Source organism: Castor canadensis, chromosome 11 (genome assembly GCF_047511655.1).
Source record: "Castor canadensis chromosome 11, mCasCan1.hap1v2, whole genome shotgun sequence".
Lineage (NCBI taxonomy): Eukaryota > Metazoa > Chordata > Mammalia > Rodentia > Castoridae > Castor > Castor canadensis.
In genome coordinates, this window is record NC_133396.1 from 51,321,269 (window position 1) to 51,336,854 (window position 15,586).

Here is a 15,586-nt window from a genome sequence, read left to right on the forward strand (position 1 = left end):
GCGTGTGGGAGCACTGCACCAATGGTTATCAACTATAGCTGTCCTTGGGAAGCTCTCTGGGACTTCAGAAAAGTATCAACATGGTCTCCTCTCCTCATGCACACAAGATGCGGAAGAGTGCCAGGCACAAATATTTAGAAGCTCCTCAGGCAACACGAACGGGGAACCAGGATGTGTAAGAACCCGAGCTCCTGGTCTACTCTGGCCCTTGCCAAGCCTCTCTCAAGTGAGGGCCCACCTGGTGGCCCAGCTCAAAACATAGGCATAAGCTGTGAACACATAGTGGGGCCAACCCCAGGCTTCCCACACAATCACCTTGCTCTACCCACACAGCATTTGCTCAGCATTCCCCAGGCTAGGTCTGGGATGATCCCTGTCTCTGAGAAAAAGACAGCAACCACCACACTAGCCCACAGATCCCAAGCAGCAATCAGTCAGGGCACAGGGTAGGAGTGGGGCCTGGAGGACAAGGTGACCATTTTTCCCTGGGCAGTGACATTCAAGTCGTGTCTTCCACAAACAGGAGTTTCCCAGGCAGACAACACACAATACAAATATTAAGCATTTGGGGGAACTGAGATGCCGGAGCCCTCCTCCTCCAGCCTGGGGGCCTGCATCTTAGCCTCCTGACCTCAGTTGTTGAGCGTGCGTGCGTGCGTGCGTGTGTGCGTGCGTGCGTGTGTGTGTGTAAAAGTAGGATTCATTTTTCCATCTAGACACATTGACAATGTGTCTAGACATTGACAATGTCATTCTAAACACAGTTTTTCCCCAAAGAGTTAAAACAAAGTTTTAACATTTCTGGAAAAACTCTTTCCACCTTGAACCCCACAATGCACTGCTGCAGTGACTACATGAACTGTAATGCTTTCTTTACACATCAGCAGTGTGCGGAGCCTGCAAGGACAAAACTGGCCACAGCTCAGCGAGCTCTGGACAAGGAATGAAATATGTACTCAGTTCACATAGTTCACTGGACAGGCTGCTTAGCCTGGGTGAGCTTCGTCAGCTTTGTATTCTGCAAGTGACATCAGGGACCTAGGTATATCTGGGGTTCTGCAAGTTGCTGGGCTGAGTTTAGATTTGTGCCAAATGAGCAAACCTCCACAGACACGGGTAAACAGTCCTATGACCAGCACAGCTTTCTTCCAACATGCTATGGAAACAGACAGCACCCCTCCTCCCTCTGTGGGAAAGTGCCAGGCACAGACCAGGCCCCAGATGCCCTCAGGGACCACTGCAGGCATGGGAGTCTCCTCCATGAATGGTGGTAGAGACGCTGCAAGGCTCCTCTGTGCCCTCAGAGGGTCCAGCCATGCCACACACCCAATAAATAAACACTTGTTGAAAGCTTGAGGAAGAGGAAAGGAGGGTGGAATCAAGCTTGGAAGGACGAGCAGCTTCCGGCCTCCTCCGCTATAGGGCCATTCAGAGGGAGTGTGAGTCCCACCAGCCCAGAGCACATCTAGATGAATATTCATGTGCACAGCCATGAAGGGGTCATGGAGAAGCCAGCAACACACCTGCTGCTGTCAGGCGGTGGGAGACAGACCCCATCCTGGCCTGTGGTGGGCGGATGCACAGTTAAGGAGGAAAGCTGGCCAAGGCCTTCTCAATTGTCAGGCTGTATGGCCTCTGAGGACCAGGTGGCCGCTTTGTGTGTCTGGAATAGAGCAGGAAGTGCCCCGCTGACCTGGCAGTCTCTGATTTCCTTCCTCTCAGCCCTTAGCATTTCCTCCCAAGGCCACTTGGCCCAGCAGCCCCTAATGCTACTGGAAGGAACTAGTAATGACAAGTCCACAACAAATGGTGGCTTTCAAAGAAGAGTCTCTCTCTTCTGGAGGGTACAAGTCATAGTGCATGGGAAGAGGCTCTAACCTTTATAATTTATGAGCACATTTTGGGACACAGGAGTGGCCCTGTAAATGCAGTGCTGGGTTTTGCCAGAAGCTGAGCAGTAAACCCAACACACCACTCAGTGATACAAGAAGCAAAGCATTTGCTAAGAAGCAAACAGGCTGGGGTGGTATGGGGTGTGTGTCTCCTGCAGTGGTCAGACCATGCACCGGGTTACCCACAACACCGCGATGCCAGCAGAGATCTGGGGCTGCAAGACCACCTCTGTGTACAACACTGAGCTGATGGCACAGCCACAAAACGTCCCTCTAGCACCAAGTTTTTTAGTTTCTGATGATGTCTAGAAGTGCTCGTGACAGCACAAGTTGGTAGTACGTGTATGTACATGTAAAATTATATACACAATGTGGCCTCAGCTAAGTAAAAAGATAATGTCAGAAAAAAATCAGGACGCTGAAGAGCTCCCATTTTAACAATGGCTAATTGGTGCTGGAATCCGAGGCTTTTTAGGACTTTCCAGAGCCACAGAAGAAATTTGTGGCAATCCACAATGTAGTACCATAAGCATTGGGCCTGTCTCTAACTGTCTGGGTGACCCCAAAGGAATAAACAAACTCTATGGGCTTTGGTGGACTGTTTTTTCCTCATGTTACTGGTTAAAATGCCAAAATTATCAGAACGAAGAGGCCCTGAGTGGGCAAGTGGCAAGAAGTAGCAAATTGGTGGACAAAAGCCACACGTAACCATCCTCAGATCTTGATGAACCCCAATTGCACTCTTTATTTAAGAAAACTTTTTTGATGGACTAGGGTTTGAATTCAGGGTGTCACAACTGGCAAAGCAGGTGCTATACCACTCAAGCCACACCTCTAGTCCATTTTGGTCTGATTATTTTGGAGATGGGGGTCTTGTGAACTATTTGCCAGACTAGCCTCGAACTATGATCCTCCTGATCTCAGCCTCCCAAGTAGCTAGAATGACAGGTGAGCCACCAGCACTCAGCTCATAGTTTTTTTTTTTTTTTTCCTTCGGTACTGAGGCTTGAACTCAGGGCCTTGTGCTTGTTAGGCAGGTGCTCTATCACTTGAGTCACTCTGCCAGCCCCCATGGTCTTAATTTCTTAAAATCCTTGCTAACATTTAAATATTAATAGATTTCAAGTTTTAATGTTTTCTATGAAAAACTTTTTGTTTAAAAAACTGCGTTTACAACAACCAGAAAGCAGAAATAGCCCAGTTGTCCATCAGTGGCTAAACAAAATATGCTATATTCATAAAATGGAATATTATTCAGCTACAAAAAGGAATAAAGGAATGACACACACTACAACAGGGACAAACCTCAAAAGCATGCTTAACACCCAGAAAACCATATACTGTTGGACTGTATTCACATGAAATATCCAAGTTGGGTGCCGGTGGCTCACGCCTGTAATTCTAGCAACTCAGGAAGCAGAGATTAGGAGGATTGCAGTTCAAAGCCAGGCCTGGGCAAACAGTTCATGAGAACCTATCTCGAAAAAACCCTTCACAAAAAAAAAAAAGGCTGGTGGTGTGGCTCAGGCAGTAAGAACGCCTGCCTACAAGTGTACAGTCCTGTGTTCAAACCCCAGTGCTGCAAAAATAAAAAAAAAAAGTCCAGAATATGCAAATCCCAAGGGACAGAAGGCAGGTTTGCAGTTGCCAAGTATGGGTTCTGTCTGGCGTGGTAAGAATGTTCTGGAATTAGGTAATAGTGGTAGTTGCACAGCACTGTGAATGCACTAAAACCAATGGATTTTCCACTTCAAATAAAATGGTTAGAATGATGAATTGATCTCCAGTTCTTTAAAGACTAACAGTTCAGGCCCTGGCACACCCTATAGGATGCCCAGTATCTCTCCACAGCAGCCCATCCCTCAGCCTACAGGTGTGCTGGCTCCAGCCTCTGGAGGTGGCACTGTCCCCACCCACCAGGGAGACTTCCCTGCTGGACCTTGAGGGTTCAGCCCAGGACAAAGCCTTGTCCACCAGCCAATGGAAGGAATGGGCAGAACTTGGTCATGTAAAACTGCCATTTGTCTTTTCTGACAGGTGACACTCCACTCACACACAAGTCAGGCAGTGGGAAATGGTGAGGCATGGAAGCTGAATCCCTCCCACCCTCGGCCCCCACTCGGCCCAGAACACAGCACAGACTTGACAGACACAGCCTTCCTGAGCCTGCCTGACTTTGGTTGATCACACTTTCACTCAGTGTCCTATCACACAGCTCTGACAGGGACTGAGTTTCCTAAGAACACCTGATGCATAGCTTAATGTAGCCATAGCTTGACAGAGGAGTCATGTTTCAGACTTGAAACCGAAGTCAAAACCACTGCCTGGAAGCCTGCTGTCCCTAGGTACCACGTGTGCAGTGTCTCCAGCCAACATACCTCACACGCTGAACCTGTACGTGCTCAGCAAGACCACAACCAGTACAGGCTTTCTGAGGTCCAACCTGGGAGTAGCCTTGGAACCAGTTTTCAGTGAGTGAGAACTATGGACAATTCTGCCTGCCAAAGGGAGGTGGGGCTCCACAGGGCCACTGAAATCAAAGGGCACCTGGGGCTGACACCCTTCTGGGCCAAGTTCAAGCACTTGCAGGGTTGAGGCCAGGCCCTGAGTGACCTGACAACCTACCTTCAACTCCCTCCAGCCCCTGCTGCCCACTTCACACTACACATGTCCCTGTGCCCGGACCACGGCACCATCGTTACCCTGCTGCTTCTTGACATGCCATCTTCTGCAGGGAACACCATGCCTCTTGAGCTGACTTGCCTACTCTTCCCTGAAGACTTGAAGCAGCACTCTTTTCCTATGCTCTCCTCATACCCCATGGTCTCCAAGGCTAATTGCCCCAGGTGCCCTCACATAACCTCACCAAAGCCTAGGCTACAGGGCACCGCTATGGTACTAGGTCCCCATCCTGCCCACACCTGACCTGAGTCTAAAGGCTAGAACCATTACCTGTTTGTCCCAGGGTCCTCACGTGGCAGGACAGAGCCTGGCACTTGGTACACTTTAACAAACATCCAGGGAACTGAACTGAACATAAAAGAAGGTTCTGATTTGGGGAAACAGGGACTCCAAGAGATATAAGCAAGACAGAAACCCAACAGGTCAGCCATGGCCAGCAGGGTTCAGAGCACCAGAAGGAGATCCCAGGGCACCAGGCCAGGAAGCCCTTATAAAGCCTTGCCCTCTGCCCAGCAATTAAGAAACTTACATATCAGAAACATCACCCAGGGCAAACCAATTGTTGTGTTTTGGTTTTTTTTTTTTTCTAAATCTCTTACATTTGTCATTAAGAAAACTTAGAAATATTCATTTCCCCTATCAATTTGATTTACTATTGCTTTAAATAACAAGAATTACAGAAAATAGCCAGGTGCCAGTGGCTCATACCTATTATCCTAGCTACTAGAGAGGCTGAGATCAGGATTGCAGTTCAAAACCAGCCTGGGTAAACAGTTCACGAGACCCCCATCTTCAAAAATAACCAAAGCAAAATGGACTGGTGGTGTGGCTCAAACAGCAGAGCACCTGCTTTGTAAGTGCAAAGCCCTCAGTTCAAACCCCAGTCCCAAGCAAGATGAAAAAAAAGAATTACATCAAATGATTTCCCTTTTCATTAGCAGTGGTGATAAACACATCATAATTTCAGCTAACTACTTGACTTAGATGTTTCACACTGGGTATCGTGGCTGCTTATACTGGATGCCGATTCTGATGCTCCGAGCTCAAATGTGTCCCATTGTAGGGACAAGTCATTTCTGATGCATAAGAGGGGCAGAGAGGAAGTCAGCTTTCCTTCTACCAAAGCAGAAAACCATTCAAAATAGAAAGAAAGAGAGCACTGTGCCTCAGTCCCCAAGGAGGAGGGACATCACTCCCTGCTGGGCATCACTGCTGAGGACCGGATGAGGCTTGACCCCCGCCCCCCCCACCTCAATGGATGGCCAGTTGAGAGCAGAGTCCTGCCCTATCCCCTTCACACATTCAAGAGGCAAGCACAGGACACCAATGACAGGATTTTTACCAAACGATGGCCAGGAGTCTGAAGTGCTTGTGGGAGCTGCTGGCCCGCCCCAGGGGTTGGTCTGGTTAGCAGGAGTCCCTGGGCCCCAGGGCTCAGCTTTCTGGGCAGCAGGTCCTGAGCTAGGGAGGGCATCCATTAAATCCAACAGGGTAGTCTGCTGTGGGTGGGAGCCAAGCTGTTAAGACAAAGAGAAGGGACAGTTTCACTTTGTTATAGTCAAGCAAATACCCATGCACTAGCCATAAATATCTTCTCTCACTATAGCACAGGCCTTCTGGGAGGGGCTCAGAAGGACTTGGAAACTGAGCTGTCCCATCTCCTGTCCCATGTTCCTCCCCCTCACCCCACTGTCCTGCTTCCCAGGGCAGCCCAGCCTCCACCTACATCAAGGTATTTACTGCTTGCCAAACACCCCATGGGCTTTCAGAGTCCTTAGAGCTCCCAAACTCTTTCAGAACAATGCCAACCTTTGCTCAGGCTGCAAAGCCCCTGCCCCAGAATGCTATCCCTCTTCACCTGTCTCGGCACTCCAGCTGCCAACCACCCCTGACTCCCATGATCACATCTGTTATGGAGCCCTGTGTGTGTGTGGATCATCCTGATGATCATCCTGATGATCAGCCTGTCAGGAGCAAATCCATGTCCTGTCATCTATATGTCAAGCGGAAAGCTTGGCAGAGGATGATGGTGCTGGAACTGAAGACCAGCAGTACCAAGGGCTTCCCCTAGCCCAGGAAAGGTCCAAAGCACTGTCGTTTAACTTACTCAATGGCTCCCATAACCACAGGAGGCAGACACTACTGTGTTTTACAGATGAGGCACCAAGATATCTTCTCTCAGTTCGGATGTCTCCCTGTTGCCCATCACAGGTCTGCAGGTTACTTGTTGAGGATGGAGAGCCTATTGTGTGTCTCACCCAGGATGTGGGGGCCTTGTGGCAATAACCACAGGACAACCTCAAATACCTTCCAGCAAGTCTTACCTCTTTCTTTTTTGGGACTTTAACAGTGTCTCTCCGACTTTCTTCCAGGGCCATCTGCAATCTGAGGTCATCACCCCGCCTGAGGCGTTCTTCCTGTAGAGGGAATAAGGCTAGTTTGAGGCTGAAGGTAATGGGAACAACATCACAGCAGGACACACAACCATGCTGGCCAGCAACAGGAAATGCACATTGTAGCATGCAGCATTTCAAAGGGGCTGAAAACTCAACGACATTCCAATGCCCAGAGTGTTCACAGCAGACTCCTACCTCATGCACTGCCTATAACTCCACCCCCTGGGGTCACACAAGGAGACTGGGGCTGGGGCACCACCAAAGTGAGGGGAAAAATACCTAAAATTTTTTTTCTTAAAATAAACACGGGTTTATAATTTTTTCTATTTATAGAAAAGCACGTCTCCTTATAAAACACAAATATGATAAAGGAAATAGAGAATGAAACCTATACCTCATTCTACTTCCCACTGTGGGACTCCCCCAAAATAACTGCAGTTCTAGGATTTCTAGCAGAAATGATTCATTCTTTTCACTTAAGGCAAAATCACTATATGCAAAAATGATGGAGTTACCCTGGCTTTTATGTAATGATCAACTGTAACATATTCCTTGTATTTGGCTTACTATAAATATTAACTCAAACAGCTCAAGCCACCTGCCTGTCCTGGTAGCTATCTGTGAGCCCAACAAGCATTATCATCCAGGGTGAGGCCTGGGAGCCATGCCCCACACCCTCGTGTGTATAGAGACTTTAAACAGCTGTGCACTCTCTACCATGGGGACAGAAGCCATGACTGAGGCTGTCCACTGTTACTCAGCTTAAGGGTATTTCAGTTACAGACACACCAACAATGTCAGACAAACCTCCCTGTACTAAATTCTAACCATTCCTAACGTTTTCTCTGAATGCCAGCTTCTAAATGAAAGGTGTTCCTATCTCTAGATCCACCCACCCATTTGATAACTGCAACTTCTAAAGTTACCTGAATCACTCCTTTCCCTCCTCCCACATTTTTAAGTATACCTGCTTATTTAAAAAAAAAAAAAAACTGGGAAAAAATTAAAGCTAAGAGGCTACGTACGCTCAGTGCTAGAGTGCTTGACTATCATGCAAAAGACCTGGGTTCTACCCCAGCACCACAAAAAAAATTATTATTATTATTATTATTATACATACTTATGTCACAGACAAACGAGGGTTCTCATTTACTGGAGCACTTTCAGGTTTTTCACTTGCACATCTGCTGCTCAACACACTGGAGGTGGCTGTGGGCACTGAGCTCACTCAGGAGACCCCAGATGCTGCCATGTCTGCACAAGCATTTCTGGAAAGCACTGTGGCTAGTCTTTTTTCCTTTGTAACAACTTCCCTAAATCCGTTCCTAAAAGTGACTCTGCACAGGCTCCATCCAGGGCAAGAGACAAGAACACACTTGTAGCCACAGGAAATAAACTTGGCAAGCACATTCAAAATGCCTTGAAGACAGAGCTATGTGTGTAATTGTCCTCCTGGAGAGCCACACACCACCACACCTCCTGCCCAACAGTCACTGCAGACCCACCAGGGCACTAACCTGCTCGGCCACTTCTCTGCTCATAGCAAGTGCCAGTTGCAGCTGCAGCTCCTCTTCTCCACTCGTCTGTGGCCGGGCCTGCTCCAGTTCAGAGGACACCCGAGGGGAGGTGGCTGTAGGAGGAAAACAAAGTCATCACATGCAGCCAAGCTGTCCCTTTCATGCCAGCAGTTCCATGGTCAGACCATATCCCATTTCCATCTCAAGCCCATGTGGCCCAGCAAGAGCCCAATGATACCAGCAGAGGACAGGAACTGGCTAGATATTGTAAAATTAAAATCAAGTGGCCTTCAAACATGACTTCATAACTATACAAGCCAAAGGGATAATCAAGAGAAGATGCCTTCGGGTATGCAAGTCCTCAGCCGCAGTCAAACCTCATAAGGACCAGAACCTCAGTCTTTGCTGCAGATCTTACTGTTCTAGAAAGGGAGTAACTCAGAGATCCAGGGTGGAGATCTGGAAGGCTGGACCAAAGAACATGCTTCATTTGGGCTCCACTCGAGACAAACCAACATCTGAGAGCCTCACTTGCCATCTTGAAGTATTAAGGACTGGGGAAAATGAAGTCCACCCATTTCTGTGGTGACCCTGAACATTTCTGTTTTCTAACACTGTACACAGGTGCAGATGTTTTTGCTATAAGTACTTAGCTAGTTTGAACACTTGTAAGCAGCTCCTGGAAAGACAGCTGTTACTGAATGAGATGTGAATGGCTAGTTGACGTAACAAATTTCAGATGATGGAGTCTCTTCATTCCCACTAACCAGGCAGTTCTCACCAGGGAATGCCAGGACTCACAAAGCCATAGGATTTATGGGTCAGGGAATCTGGATGCCTCCAGAAACTGGATGTAACGTATGGAGAGCATGCGCTTCTCTAAAATCCTCAGAGTAGGGCCTGCCATCTCATGGAGCTGCTGCTTCACATGGTTCCTGGCTTAGCATCCTCTGGACTTCTGTGCAGCTCGGTTACTCAGTGTGCAGAGCTCAGCCCCCTGCACTGGGGATAGGCTCCACCTCTAGGCTCTGGCAGACTCTTCCCCTCCCTCCCTGCCTCACCCCAAGCTGGCAAATATCTATCAGATTGATGGCTACATCAATCTGATCAATCAACCAATGGCATGGATGGATGGATGGATGGATGGAGAGACAGATGGAGAATTCAAGTTCATGGCTCAGAGGTAGTTGCTTTAAAATATTCTAATTCTGTGCTAGTTTTCTTCCTTCCTTCATAACTACCAGGATTCACTCGCCAAATGATGCTTCTGTAGCTCTAATATGAACCTGCTTTGGAGAATGTGTCTCTTTGGGAGAAAGTAAAAGGTCCAAAAGTGAAAGGACTCCTGACAAAGGCTGGGTCCTGGTTATGGTGAATGAGATAGAAGAGTCCTAAGAGCAGATGGAGTCACAGAGGTGACTGACCCAGACAGGCCAGGTGAGGCAGCCAGAGGACGAGGATACTTTCAGCAGAAAGTTGGGCTAGATGGGGTAGGGTCGGGCAACAGATTGGAAACTTTTCTCTACTGTGATGTTGCCACACTGAGGTGGCATCACCTGTGTGAAGTTTTTTAAATACACAAACGATCAACAGATTTAATTTGGAACAAGTCTGAACACGAAGTATAGTATACTTGCTGAGATTTACTGTCATCCAGAAAAAAAAGAGCTCGGGCTGGGAGTGTGCTCAAGTAGTAGAGCACTTGCTCCAGCAACCAGTTAGTCCGTGTCTTTGCTAATTGGCAAAGGCAGGCCAAAATGAATGAATGAATGAATAAATAAATACTGCACCTACATAAAACACAAAGGTACTTCTCTAAATAAAATCAAGTCAACTTTGTAGGGCTGAGGATGTGGCTCAAGTGGTAAAGTGCCTGCCTAGCAAGTGTAAGGTCCTGAGTTCGAACTACAGTACAAAAAAAAAGTAACAACCAAAAGAAACTCATGCTAGTGCAATCCCCCAATTGTATTTTCCAAAGTATTTCTTTAGAAATAAAGTTAGATGACAATGAAATGTCCTCAAATCCATCTTAATAACTGAATTTCTTAACAATGCACCAAAAAAGCAATATAGTTTTCAGTCAATTTTATTTCCAAACTCACCTATGTCAATCAATTCTGAATGCTCAGGTTTTGGCTTTCTTGGGCTCAAGCAGCATAGATGCCACCATCTAGGCTGGGGGGACAAGCCTGGGAGACAGTTGTGCAGACCGTTCTGGAGGACTCTTGCCCACAGAATGTGGCTCCCTCTGCAAATCACTCACACTCAGCCACCTATTCCCAGCCTCTCTGCTGATAAAAAAATCTGGGGCTTGGCCCCGAAATCCCTCGGTTTAAACAGATACAGCATTTGACATCTTCTGTTTACAGCTACATGGAAATCACAAGTGAATAAAGGAGAAGACCGCATACCACCCCCAGACCCAAAAGAATGCTCTGGAAAATGAGTACTGGCCTGGCAGAGAAAGCTGCTCCTTGGCCTCATGGCCACAGGGACTGATTCAGCCAGGCCAGGGACAAAAGGCTTAGGCTCTGAGCAGATCTGCTGCAGTAGAGGCCTCCCTTGTCCTCTGAGCTGTTTGGCACACCTGCAAGGCCAGAATGGTTTCAAATGCAAATGCTCACGTCCAACATCACTGATGCGGTAAGAATAATACACATACGGAAACAACTCATCACATCAATGTGGAGATTCAAGAAAAAGGGTATTCCCCCTGCTCACTGTGGTTTTTAAAAATGGATGTACAGCTCTCAGTTCCACAGGTGGCAGAATTCACAGTCACCGCCCCGACTGTCAGATGAGCTGTGCACAGCGGTCTTGGCTTAGAGAGAGAACTCCAGCAGAGACACTCTTGGCCTCAGTGAAAGCATTTCGGCCCCACAAAGGGCCCCTTGTGCTCAGGCACATGACAGAGAACACAGATGTTCTTGTGAGATGGGCCTCAAGGGACCCTGACCACCTGAGCCTGGTCCTGGCCCCTTCTGAGGAGCTGAAGCAACTGCCTGAAGGACGTGCCACCTGCTGCTGCGGGGCTTCCTCTCCCAGCTACCCTCTGCAGGGAAGAACAGGAATGGTTAGTATATACTAACCACTAAAGTAGCACCAAATGAATCATGCACAGGCCTTCACCTACCCTGAGAAAAGCCTCTCTCTGTCTGTGTTACTGACCCCACCTGGAAGAGTTCTAAGTCTTCACTCACTGTGGCCAAAAATTGTAACCATGGCAGGCCCAGTTTTATCCCAGTCAGTCCGGTGCTGAGTATTTCCCTCAAAATTCAAGACCAAGGAACTGCAGAAGATCCCCTTTTCTGAGAGATTCCCAACAAAGATGCTTCAATGGGCCAATTTCAGTAATTTTCAAAGAAAGAGAAGCAGTCAAGTTGATAGGAAAAAAAAAAAACCAAACAAACAGGAAATTGCCTCTTAACGGCTACATCTTGCAATTTTCCTAGAAAGCACTGAAGCAGCCTCTTCCAATCACATAATGCTGACCACAGAGGGCAGAGCGTGGGGGCTGTGACACTGCGTAGTGGCTGACCTGCATGACTTTCTGGTCCACGAGCCTCACACAGACCTGGGGGAGGAAAGGGAGTGCCCTGAACTCTGAGAGTCCCAGGCCTGGTCTGGTGATGCTGGGCACACAGGCATGTTGAGCAAGGGGCCAGGCCTCGGGGCCCTCAGAAGACCCTACATAGGTCCAAACACTGCTGCTCATGCATGTCACCTAGAGGAGACCAGATAGTAGGAAGAGCACCAACTGAACAATTCCTGTCCCCATCAGTGACCAGCAGTGAGACCATATCCAAATATCCTAACTTCTCTGAACTTCTGTTTTCATCTCTGTGAAATAGAGACCAGTAGGACTTGAGGGAAGCTCAAGAGTACCCAGGACCCCACTGGTCTTCCCCTAAAGAGGTGAGCCTTACCTCAGCCAGAACCCTCTCCTCTCCTCCACCCCAGTGGCCACCGCTCTCTTGGACACCCCCACTCTTTACCTCATTCAGCAGAAACCTGTCCTTCCAGGCCTCCATGGAACAGGCTGGGCTCCAGCCTTGCTGGTCTCTGTCCTTCTCTTTCTGCCTGTATGGTGTACTTTGGAAGGAGAGGAGAGACGAGAAGCCCACACTGAGCCCAAGACCAGCTCAGGGCCAGCTTTGTCCACTGGGCGACCTGATCTCCAGTCTGGCTAAGTTCCTTCCTCATTATTGAGCTGCAGGAAAGCACCTTCTCAATGTGGTGACATCTTCCTGTGGTTCACCAGGCTACTTCCTGAATCTGGGCAACCCAGTCAAAGAGGATACTCCTACCTGCACCTTAGGCCTAAGCTGCAGCTTCTCAACAGAGATCCTCCAGGGCCCTCACTGTGGAGAAGTAGGAAGAATTGCTTTTAGTTGAACAAGGCAAATTATGAGAAAATTATCTTAGCTTACTCCCTATAGTATTAAAAAAGAAGGAATATAAACACACGGGCAAAACCAAAGATGAACAAAATGAGACACACACTGAAGCCAGACCGCTGGATAGGGTGGATTTGACTTTTACAACAGAGAGATGGGCTATTGCCACCTGCTGCCACATGGCTAACCCAGAACTCCCAGTGATAGGAAGGCTGCCTATCACACCACCACCAAGAAGTCCCATCAAATCGCTGACACAAACAGAAACTAGGCTCTGGATATGACTCCCAGGTCACAGAAAGTTCAGGGCAAAGATTGGACTGAGCATGTCAAGAGGCAGTAGATAGACCCAGGCCAAAGACACCCTGACAGACAATCAGCCAAGTCTTCTTGGTGCATCTGGGTGAGAAGAGGGAACAGGCAAACCAGACAACGCGTGACCCTAGAGAGCCAGCAGCAAGACACTTCCAAGACAGCTGTCAAAATCAAACTTGGACTGGGTAGGATACTGGCAATTCCTGATTTTGTGAAGTGTGACGGGGCTCCGTGACTGGCCAGGAAGAGATGCATCCTTGAGGTTTAGGGGTGGGACTTTAGCATGAAAATCTTCTCACTCTGCCCCTACATGCTCAGTGGAAGCAGCTGGTCTCATTTCCTTGCAACTCCACCACAACAGCTTTTTAACTCTTGGTTTGTGTGTGTACGTGTGCAGGGCATGCTTCCCTTCCTGACATTCTCTCTCAGGGAAGAGGCTGTGTCAAGGAAGCTCTGTGTGCTGCATTTCTTACCTGCACCTGTCCTAGGCTGAGCATCACTGGCCTCAGAACAAGCTTCAGGTATGGAAGGCGCATGGAGGGCAAGCACAGGCCCGGGGGTCCCAATGCCTGGGCTCAGATCCAGGCTCTGCAATTCTTAACATGTGACCTTGGCCTGGGAGATTAAACACTCTGTGCCTCAATTTTCTCATCTGTACAATGGAGTCAGAGTACCTACCTACTGGGGTTGTGAGAATCAAGTAAGTTACTATGTAGACAACACTGTGACATTTGTACAATCCTCATATGTCTCTCATTGAATTATCAGTTCACACAGACCAGGGTTGAGCCTTAGGGAGCAATGACTTGCCTAAAGCCACCTAGCTGGGGAAGAGATGGAATCTGATCCCAAAGACTGCTCTTCTTTATCTCGTGTGTGTGTGTGTGTGTGTGTGTGTGTGTGTGTGTGTGTGTTCACGTGTGTATGCACAATGCTGAAGATGAAACACGGGCCTTGTATATGTGAAACAAGCACACTACCACTGAGCCCATCACCCAAATGAAAAAATTAGGACCCAAAGAGGTGATGATTTGTGCACAGCAACAGGATAAGAACTCAAACATAAAGGCCTCAGACCTAAATCCCAAGGTTGCACCCAGCACCATAAAGGAGCTTTAAGCTCCTCAGCTAGTGACATGAGCATACCATGCCACCCCACTAAGCTCGAGAAAATGCCCTGTTCTCTTGGGGCTTGGGTTCTAGTGAGAAGAGATCAGAAACAGTAAAAGAAACCAAGGGGGTAGAGAGAACAGCAGGGCCTCACTGATATAAGATGACACTGGGCAGACATGGAAGCTAGTAAGGGTGGGAAGCAGCTACTCAAAATCAAAGAGCCCAGGACTTGGACCTTCTGAGGAACTTTGGGGAGGGTCCAAGCAGAGCAGCAATGTCATCTGGCCAGCCAGAGGCTCTCAAAGACATGTGACGCATGCAATGCTGGATGTATTTAACTGAGATGCCAAGATACTTAGGCAATGCTCCTGAGCCTCCTGACCGGGGGACACAGACCAATCCTGGCAGCAAAACAGGAAGCTTCATGAGATACAGACACGCCCTTGGTGTAGACTCAGCACGTATAGACTTTCTTCTTCTTCTTCTTTTTTTCTTTTATTATTCATATGTGCATACAAGGCTTGGGTCATTTCTCCCCCCTGCCCCCACCCCCTCCCTTACCACCCACTCCGCCCCCTCCCTCTACCCCCACCCCCTCAATACCCAGCAGAAACTATTTTGCCCTTATTTCTAATTTTGTTGAAGAGAGAGTATAAGCAATAATAGGAAGGAACAAGGGTTTTTGCTGGTTGAGATAAGGATAGCTATACAGGGCATTGACTCACATTGATTTCCTGTGCATGTGTGTTGCCTTCTAGGTTAATTCTTTTTGATCTCACCTTTTCTCTAGTTCCTGGTCCCCTTTTCCTATTGGCCTCAGTTGCTTTTAAGGTATCTGCTTTAGTTTCTCTGCGTTAAGGGCAACAAATGCTAGCTAATTTTTTAGGTGTCTTACCTATCCTCACCCCTCCCTTGTGTGCTCTCGCTTTTATCATGTGCTCAAAGTCCAATCCCGTTGTTGTGTTTGCCCTTGATCTAATGTCCACATATGAGAGAGAACATACGATTTTTGGTCTTTTGGACCAGGCTAACCTCACTCAGAATGATGTTCTCCAATTCCATCCATTTACCAGCGAATGATAACATTTCGTTCTTCTTCACGGCTGCATAAAATTCCATTGTGTATAGATACCACATTTTCTTAATCCATTCGTCAGTGGTGGGGCATCTTGGCTGTTTCCATAATTTGGCTACTGTGAATAGTGCCGCAATAAACATGGGTGTGCAGGTAGCACTTTCTTCTGATTGGGGTTGTGGGCAGAACTGGGTCCCCT

At 48.0% G+C, this 15,586-nt stretch overlaps 1 protein-coding gene across 14 annotated transcripts in view; it reads right to left on the reverse strand.

Moving 5' to 3' along the window:
* Positions 1-15,586, reverse strand: part of Epn2 (epsin 2) — a 95,457-nt gene that overhangs the window by 13,959 nt on the left and 65,912 nt on the right. For 12 of the 14 annotated variants that reach the window (XM_074046698.1, XM_074046692.1, XM_074046696.1 and 9 more), the window contains 4 exons: positions 8,488-8,600; positions 6,899-6,991; positions 5,917-6,091; positions 4,845-4,922 (listed from right to left, as the gene is read on the reverse strand). In XM_074046698.1, coding sequence (XP_073902799.1) covers positions 4,845-4,922; positions 5,917-6,091; positions 6,899-6,991; positions 8,488-8,600 — 459 coding nt within the window. The remainder of the gene's footprint in view (positions 1-4,844; positions 4,923-5,916; positions 6,092-6,898; positions 6,992-8,487; positions 8,601-15,586) is intronic. The other 2 variants (XM_020184552.2, XM_074046701.1) reach the window with 1 other exon arrangement.